Source organism: Teleopsis dalmanni, chromosome X, assembly GCF_002237135.1.
Source record: "Teleopsis dalmanni isolate 2A chromosome X, ASM223713v2, whole genome shotgun sequence".
NCBI classification, from domain to species: domain Eukaryota; kingdom Metazoa; phylum Arthropoda; class Insecta; order Diptera; family Diopsidae; genus Teleopsis; species Teleopsis dalmanni.
In genome coordinates this window covers 69,084,673-69,093,791 of record NC_051848.1, presented here as the reverse complement: position 1 = coordinate 69,093,791, position 9,119 = coordinate 69,084,673, and the positions used below count along the sequence as shown (strand labels likewise).

At 30.0% G+C, this 9,119-nt stretch overlaps 2 protein-coding genes across 3 annotated transcripts in view; both read left to right on the top strand.

Moving 5' to 3' along the window:
* The window catches only part of LOC119687603 (ankyrin repeat domain-containing protein 29-like), a 47,821-nt gene that overhangs the window by 25,779 nt on the left and 12,923 nt on the right, over positions 1–9,119 (top strand). The gene's annotated exons all lie outside the window — the stretch shown is intronic.
* On the top strand, positions 3,204–5,565 carry LOC119687202 (ankyrin repeat domain-containing protein 29-like). Its single transcript, XM_038101455.1, has 5 exons — positions 3,204–3,239; positions 4,095–4,292; positions 4,363–4,461; positions 4,531–4,824; positions 4,886–5,565. The coding sequence occupies exons 1-5, from the start codon at positions 3,204–3,206 to the stop codon at positions 5,096–5,098; spliced, it is 840 nt and encodes a 279-aa protein (XP_037957383.1). The 3' UTR covers positions 5,099–5,565.

The following is a 9,119-nucleotide window of genomic DNA, read 5'->3' as shown; positions in this document are numbered from 1 at the left end:
AATATGTAACTGTAATTGATATGATAAGAAAATCGGATTGCTTAAGAAATGAATTGCAAATTACGAGTATCTGTATTGTGTAATAGACAAATAACCTGACTAACAAAGAGAGGAGAAGTGGAAATTAATAAAAGCCATTCAGTTGGAAAATACATTTAAATTGCATTCGTAGTGAGTTTCTAAATTTAATAAATGACTATTATTTTTATTATTTGTGGTTGTTGTTGTTGTTGTTGTTGGTGGTTTTGTCGCTGTTGTTACTGATGCACTGTAATTATTTTGACGGTTGGTTTTGACGCTTTAAAGCAAAGCAGTGGTTCCTAACTTTTTTTTGACCAAGGACCACTGTGATATTTTTGTTTTTAGTAGGGAGCACAAAGTTTTAGAATAATAAACTGTATGATTAATTTAATGTGCTTTATGCATCTCTGCTAGAATGTATAATGAATTGTATAAGTACATAGGTACATTATATTTACTTGGATATTTTTTGGACATATTTTCCGAGGTCTGAGTAGACAAACTACAAGCAATGTATCCATACATTGTTAAATTTGTTCACGGACTATTTTTAACCATCTTGCGGACCACCGGTTGGGAACCACTGCTTTAGAGTCATGTATATTAGCACTTCATTTCCGAATTGGTTTACTTAAATGTTAACTCAATAAATACGAAAAGCGTTAAATAAAGCAAAAGCAAAAGCAAAAGCAAAAGTAAAACCAAAAGTAAAACAAAAATAAAAACAAAAGTAAAAACAAAAGTAAAAACAAATACAATTGGAAAAAAAGTTTCACTAAAAGCGATGCGCCAGCGAAACCACAACTAACAGGTGTGCGGAGGTAGAGGAAGTGAGCTCCCAAAATTATATGTGTGTGCAGAATTTTGCATACAAATGAAATTATTTTAAGTAAAATGAAGGTAAAAAAATATTTAATTTTTATAAAAAGTAAACTAAAACGAAACTTAAAGCAAATTATTCGTGACCGGATTTCTAAAGAGCAGTAATTTTAAAATTTTAAAATTTCAAAAGTTCAAACCTCAGTCAACTTATAAATTGAAAAATAGTTATAAACCAAAATAAAGTTTATAGTTGCTTTAAAAAGTAATGAAACAGATTAAGACCTAAGTAAAGAATAAAATTTAAAAGAAAATTTGTTTTTACAATCGAACTACTTTGAGAAAAAATGCAATTTATCAATATTAATTTTTACACTGTCAGGCATTACAGCCGAGATAGCTTAAAAGACTAGTACGACATCGTGGCAGGTGACGAATCATAGATCTACGCCTATATGTCGGATGGAGCAAACCCAACCAAAGATGCAAGTTTTTTCAGAAAAACCGGTCATGTCGCAACTGTGTCACTTAAGTAACGCAGAGTGGTTAATTTTGAGTGGTACATAATCATTTGTGTGCTGGAAGTCTTCAGAGAATTGAGAAAAACCAAACGTCGATAGAAGATTATCCTCCACCACGACAATGTAATCTCCAATACATCAGCTCAAACAAAAGAGTTTTTGAGCACTTAAAACTTTGAACACTTATATGGATACATACAGTTTCTACTTGGCACCTAATAGTTTCTACTTGTTCCCAAACATTAAAAAAAGTGCGTGGCGAGCGTTTTTCTAAGCCCGAAAAGGTCGTTGAGACATTTAAGGCCCTGCTTTTGGAGACACCAACTTCAGAGAGTGAAAACTATTCAAAAAAGTGGTTAAATCGAATGCAAAATGTATTGATCATCACGGAGAATATTTTGAAAAACAATAGAACCATATTTACTGATTAAGTACAGGATTTTTATTCGTAAGCGTAAAACTTAAAAGCCATTAAACAATGACCGGCACGTTTTTACCGACTGTGATGTGATGATTAATGATTTAATTGAATACATAAACTACTTGCATCATCTTTGCCTCGAGTAGTACTTATGAGTATCACATAAGAAAAGTATTATAAGCCATTATAAGTATTTGCAGTTTCATGTATGAATCAGGTAGAGTTGAGTATATAAAACAGAGAGTCAGAGTAAGTAAAAGTAAAATACAGCCAATGACTCGAGTATGTCTACAGTGAGAGACAGTAGATAAATTTGAACTAATTTACGTATACAAATGTACCAGTGGAATTAGTTTTGTAAATGCTGGCTACGAATTGTTCGTTTCACAACACTTTATTTTGTGTCTAAGGTGGCAGATATAACCGCCATCTGTTGACATCCAAATACTAAGCAAAGATCTAACGTAAAATCATTTGTATTAAGTAAAGAAACATTTTCAAAGACCGTATAATGTAATACGGTCTCTGCTTATTGTTTAGAATAAAACACAATTTATAGCACGTATCTGGCATAAATCAAAAGAAATCAAATCGGGTATTTTGTTTAATTGTCTAAATTAATTAATCGTTTAATGTTTACTTAAACAGAACATTTAGCTTTATTGTTTTTCTTAATTTTATTTAATGTTAAAACCAATTACTCTGACATAAGCTTATTAGAACAGTTATGTCAAATTTAATGAAGAATTATACGGCTCCAAATATTTCGTAGTACACACTTAGTGTAAGAAAAATACATCTGGCATTTTAAATTAATCAAGTATTAAATTAATGAAGAATTGAAAATAATTTGCAACAATAATTGCATGAAATTTATTGACATTAGAATATTAATTAATGCCACTTATTGAAATAAATATCATTTTTTCTAATAAGTACTATTTATTGAAATAAATACTGTTTATTCGAATAAGTACTATTTATTTGAATAAATACCATTTATTGGAATAAATACTATTTATTGGAATAAATACTATTTATTGGAATAAATACTATTTATTGGAATAAATACTATTTATTGGAATAAATACTATTTATTGGAATAAATACTACTTATTCGAATAAATACTATTTATTTGAATAAATACTATTTATTTGAATAAATACTATTTGTTGGAATAAATACTATTTATTGGAATAAATACTATTTATTGGAATAAATACTATTTATTGAAATAAATACTATTTATCGGAATAAATACTATTTATTGGAATAAATACTATTTATTGGTATAAATACTATTTATTGGAATAAATACTATTTATTGGAATAAATACAACTTATTGAAATAAATACTATTTATTGGAATAAATACTGTTTATTGGAATACTATTTATTATTAATTAATTATTTATCATTAATGGAAGAAATACCACCAATTGCAATTAAGGGTGCAGTTTGAACGAGCGTCGAAATCCACACTTTTGTGTTCGACATTTCAGTGTGCATCGCAAAACTGGTCCTCCATAAGTTATATATTTCATTTTTTTTGAACAAAAATTAAGTAAAATTAAAAGTGTGGACATTGTGGGCAAATTTGAAAGCAATTAGGAAGAGTTGTACAGAAAAATCAAATGAATCCTTGAAGGGAGAAGACCTATCAATAAGCTTAGATGACTTTCCGTGCCGAAACTCATAACACTAAAAATTTAATCATTTAACAAATCTATATATAAACGTTATATACCCTCAGGAAAATGCTCTAAAACCTATTAATATTAACGATATAAGTACTTAAAAATAAACATCGTCAGTAAAAATGTTACCGTAAATAAATGATCATTAACTTGCTAAATAACGAAGTTAATACATTTGACTCGAGTGACTGGTTATTGGTTATCGTATACGAAACATTGTATGATGACTAATTAGTTCTCTTTCTGGTTCAGTTATAAAGATAAAAAAAAGCTGGTTTGCAACCCGAAATTTGCAAAGAAAAATCTTTGCCAGTGTTGGGGTAAACAATCTACTGTGACTGCCTTGAAGGATCACGAAGTATATGTGTGTATTGATTTTATAAAAAAAATATTTTAAATATGTACGTGCAAGTTTATTTTCTTAAAAACAACGGCATTTTAAAGACGTACATATTTATTTTCATGAAAAAAAAACGTATTTAATATACTTACATAGACCTCTTCAACAAGAGAGATGAAAATTAAGAACCATAAGGAAGTAGACTTATCTATTTCTATTATTTTGAAAAAAATTACATTTTATATAATTCACGTTATTATATATATATTTTAAGGATGGTACGACACCACTGATACTTTCTTCTGCTGGAGGCCATACGCCTTGTGTATTAGAATTACTTGAGCAAGGCGCTGATGCGAATTCAAGACGTACTACTGGCACAACACCATTATTCTTTGCAGCTCAAGGCGGCTACTTGGACGTTATAAAAATTTTAGTAAAGGCAGGCGCAAGTGTGGACACACCATCTGTGGTAAGCTACATAACGATATGATTTTTGAATTATATGATAATATGATTTTTTTGTTGTATAAAATTCACAGGATGGTGGCACACCATTATTTGTAGCAGCTCAAGGCGGTCATGTGAAACTTGTAAAGGAACTTTTGGATTGTGGTGCCAATGTAAATGCTTGTATGAAAGTATGTAGATATGTAGAGAAAGTCGACCATTTAGATAATATTGTAGTTTCATGCAAATATTGTTTTAAGGATCGAGCAACATCAGTTTTTATTGCCGCACAAAATGGACACCGCACGGTATTGTCATTGTTACTAACAGCTGGAGCACATGCCGATATGAAGCGCATCGATGGAGCAACTCCACTTTGGATTGCAGCACAAATGGGTCATGATCATATATGCAAGGTGTTATTGCAAAATGGTGCAAATATAGATGCAGTACGATGTGATGGAGCAACACCTTTATTTAAGGCTGCACATAAAGGGCATGCGGCCGTTATTACAGAACTACTGAAACATCGTCCAAATTTAGGTTTATTACCAGTAAATTTAATGAAATTATATATGAGACATGATTTGTTAAATATATTACTTACATTTATAGAACGGCGAAACAGCATTACATGCTGCTGCCATGTTTGGACATCTCACTGTGTGTAAGCAACTTATAGCCGCCGGTAGTGATATACTTCAAAAGAATCAGGATGGCTTTACTGCATTACAGGTAGCAAGGCAACAAAAATATACCTCAATATGTGAATATCTGCAGGATCGATTGCGAATTATCTTAGCACGCACCGCAGAGGCTAAGTCGTAGAGTTACACTATCAGTTAATAAGAATAGATAATAAATACAGAGAGAGAGAGAGAGAGAGAGAGAGAGAGAGAGAAAGAAAGAGTGAGAGAGAGGGAGAGTGAGAGAAAGAGAGATGCATGCAATGGAGAACAATCGTTCATATACAATAAATACTAAAAGGTCAGATAAAGCACAATTTATTATTAAAACGTCCCTAAAAGCAACATAAAGGCTGCACGCGAATGAATTTCGAGTCCTAGCTTCTTATATTTAAATTAAATACAAGTCCAAAATATTAGCTTAACTCCAATTCTAATTCGAATATATTACATATAAATACATCCGAGTATATATATATATATTTTGAAATATCTTTTTATTGACTTATTTTAAAATAGTAATGCATATAAGCAAATCGTAAGAGCTAAGAGCTGCGATGAGTATATAAAATCAAATTTAATAAAATTAAATTTTTTTCCCTTTAATTCCTAAACTTAAAATTGTAAATAAAAAAGAAACATTGTTATTTCCTTTTATAATATACATATATACACATGCATATATAAATATGTACTTCCACAATATTTATATATCGATGTATATATAGTATATAGTTAACATTTATGCAATTGTTGATTGATACAATATTTATATATTATCGTACTTTTTATACCTTAGTAAAATTTATAACTATTGTATAAATATATAAAAATATTGTGATTCAAGTTAAATAAATATATAGCAAATGTATATCCTAGGTTTGACCTGAAATCTAAATCAAATAACTAAGTCTTTAATAAATAAATATCATATTTTGGAAAAAGATTTTATGATTTTCATATAAAATATAGAGAATAAAAATGAGAATGAAAAAGAGTGAGTTCGTAAGAAGATTGAAAAGAATTTACAGGGATGTTGAGCATTGCAACTGCCATGCTTACTGCAACTATTTTTTTCTTATTAGAAAAAACTTTACGAGAAACAGGCGACTTAAGGAATCTATGTACCTATGTGAATTAAGCTATCAATGAAGAGCGTCTCCTAAGATAATCTGAATAAATAATGGCTATATACTAATCTAACAACATTTCTTGGTTTGAGATCGTACACCTCATTCAGTTGAATGAACTCCATTAGGTGATACTAAGAGCATAAAAGGTAAGCAAAAGTTCTACTACGGGCATTGATTTCCACTTAAACTAACACTACTTTTGATTGCGTGGTTAAATTTCTACAGCGAAAATATTGAGAATATTATAGCAAACTCACGTCGTCCAGATTTGGTCCCAAAAAATACAAGAAAAATAAACAATTAAAAAATGGTTAGGAAAGATTGAAGATAAAAAATGACGAAGATGATGAAGAATACGTCAATCAAGTCCAAGACTTGGTACTTAAAAATCGTTGATGGAAAATTACAGACTTTAGTGATACTGGTAACATTTCATTTGTCTTTGATAATGGTTACTTAAAATTTTAAAAAATGTTTTATGTGTCAAAAAAGTGAAATCTAGCTTGGCTCCAAAAATACTCAATTTTTTCAGCAAAGAGTGTCGCATTGAAGTTTGTCAAACAATGTTTTCTGACTACCAGGATAAGATGAAATACATTATGGCTTGAGGTATGACTTGGATCTTGACATACCACTCGGAAATAAATGACTCATCGAGCGAAAATTGTGCGAAAGGTGAGTCAAAATCGCGCTACGGTATATAAAAACTAAAATCATGTCAACAGTTTTTTTACAATGATCGTGTTAAGGTACATTATGAATACTTACCGGCGAGTCAAATCACAAAAATCAAATTAAGACGGTCAAAAGTAATGTTGCATTCTCAAGATAAATTATTTGGAATTCATTAAATATTTCCAGACTCTTAACGTTATTCCGAAATCCATAAAAAATTCAAACCGAATCTATTGCTGCAATGGACGGTAGAATTCGTACCAATTCATTGTTGAATGAGTTATGCGTCCTCTTATTAGGATGAATTATGTTGAGTGCTTGCTGTGAAATTTTAAATTATATGTCATAATACTATGCCAAGTCAAGTGGTATTTTTTATCAAAAATTTTTTCCATCCTGCCAACTAAGCGAATTATTGTTAGTCCCTCCATATGACTACGTTCTTGCATATTCCATATTTTAAAAGTATCGCGAATGGCTCTTGTGGCACCGTTTCACATCTCAAGTTTGGGGTTAATAACTCTACAGAGTCTTAAGAAAACTGCTTTCATATGTTTTTAAGTTATAGAGAATATATATTTCTTAGCTTATTTTTATTTAAATGCTAAAAACTTTTTTTTATTATCCAAATTATCCCAATTAATACACAATTGAAGTATTCTTAATCAAAGTATAGAAGAAATCTTAACATATTTTACGATGAGACAATTTAGTTAAGTCGCACTTTGGATGAGACTTGGATTCTGCTATGTCTCAAAATTAAACTTATGGTAGAGGCTATGGTTTCGCGTGAACCCAGAAAAGGTTTTGAGAAATTACATTCAAAACAGTAAAACAATAAACTTAGATTAATATTAGAAAATTACGACAAATGGATTTAGAAATTCTTAAGTAAGGCCTGGTTTAGAAAAGAAAAAAATAGTTTTCCATCAAGATTAGTTTTCCTGCTAATTTAATTAAAAGGTGTGGAATCTACCATATATTGTTCTATATATTGTTCTATCTATATTGTGTTGAAGAATTTCGATTTGATACCCAATATTTGTATTCCATTATTGAGTAATGAAAGACTAGCACAAACTTTTTTGTGTTGCGATAATATTTCGAAGGTAAATAGTCAGCCTAAAATAGATAAGCCAACCTTAATAAAGTCAGTACTTCAGTTACTTTTTATCAATTAATTAATCTTAATTTTGTCACGATAGCAAACGAAATCGATCATGTGAAAATTATGTACGGAAAATATACCAATAATAGTAAAATTATTACAAGAATTTATTTTATTCGGGTTAAGGTCACTGAATTTCAAATAAAAGCAATTACGAGAGAAACTCTATATATATACATATAGATATATATGTAAACATATACATTTTCATATGTTTGTTAGGTAGAATTAATTTATAATACATACATTATGTTTACATATCGCTTGAGACTATTACCGATTTAACAATTTCATTAATATGTTATTCTATTTAAATTTTGAAATATGTATTAATATATTGATGTTAATTTTAATTAATTTGTTAATTAATTAAGTTTAGTCAGTTTTGTGAAGGTTGTGATGACACTTAGTATTATGACGATCACTCTGAAACGCTTACAATGAATAAATATCACTTTCAATCTACACAACATCAGGAAAGTTAAGGAAATATCCTTACATTGATCACTGTGTGACTTGTTGGGACACCAAAAAGCGTAGTCTTTCGAATTTTGTACAAAGATTTAAGCGACTGAAAGGTTTATATGCCCTTCATACTATAAACCATGACGGCAACCTTATTGTTATAGGTAATACTAAACTCTCTTAGTAGTATTATAATACACGTAAATTTAGTCTGTAAGAAGCTGTTTAATAAAGAACACCATAATTATAAAAACTGTCTCACAGATTTAAAGAGATATATGTCACTGGTATAGGTTTCATCCCACATTTTCTGGCCGGAGCAACAGTTTGTTAATCACAAAGTAATGGATAACTACTTCCTCCTTAGTGTGAACTCTTATTCAGCACTTATTCATTCGGTCAACAGCTCTTAAATAGGGTTGTGTAGGTCAGATAATTGTGTTGCGACAGTTTTTTTATTCCGATGGAGTCTTACCATCGCATCTTCTAAACTGCTAAATGTCCTATGTCACATTTTATGTGGACATCAAAGATTCGTTCCAAGATGAACTGATGGGTTAAAAATAATTTGGTGTGTACTGAGATCATTTTCATGGTTCTCCAAATTTTTGGTATATATAATAGCATTAGATATTGTGACTAATCACCAGTGGCTTTCAGTGAATGAAAAAGGCTGTTAGTGATAATTTTGCCATTAGCCATTTTTTTGCCCACCCCTGCGT

Bases quoted from the DNA above. Each gene is read 5' to 3' on its own strand.
- LOC119687202 (XM_038101455.1), top strand. From the start codon at position 3,204: ATGGAAGAAATACCACCAATTGCAATTAAGGGTGCA. The intron at 4,293-4,362 runs GTAAGCTACATA...TAAAATTCACAG, and splicing joins GTGTGGACACACCATCTGTG to GATGGTGGCACACCATTATT. The intron at 4,462-4,530 runs GTATGTAGATAT...TATTGTTTTAAG, and splicing joins ATGTAAATGCTTGTATGAAA to GATCGAGCAACATCAGTTTT.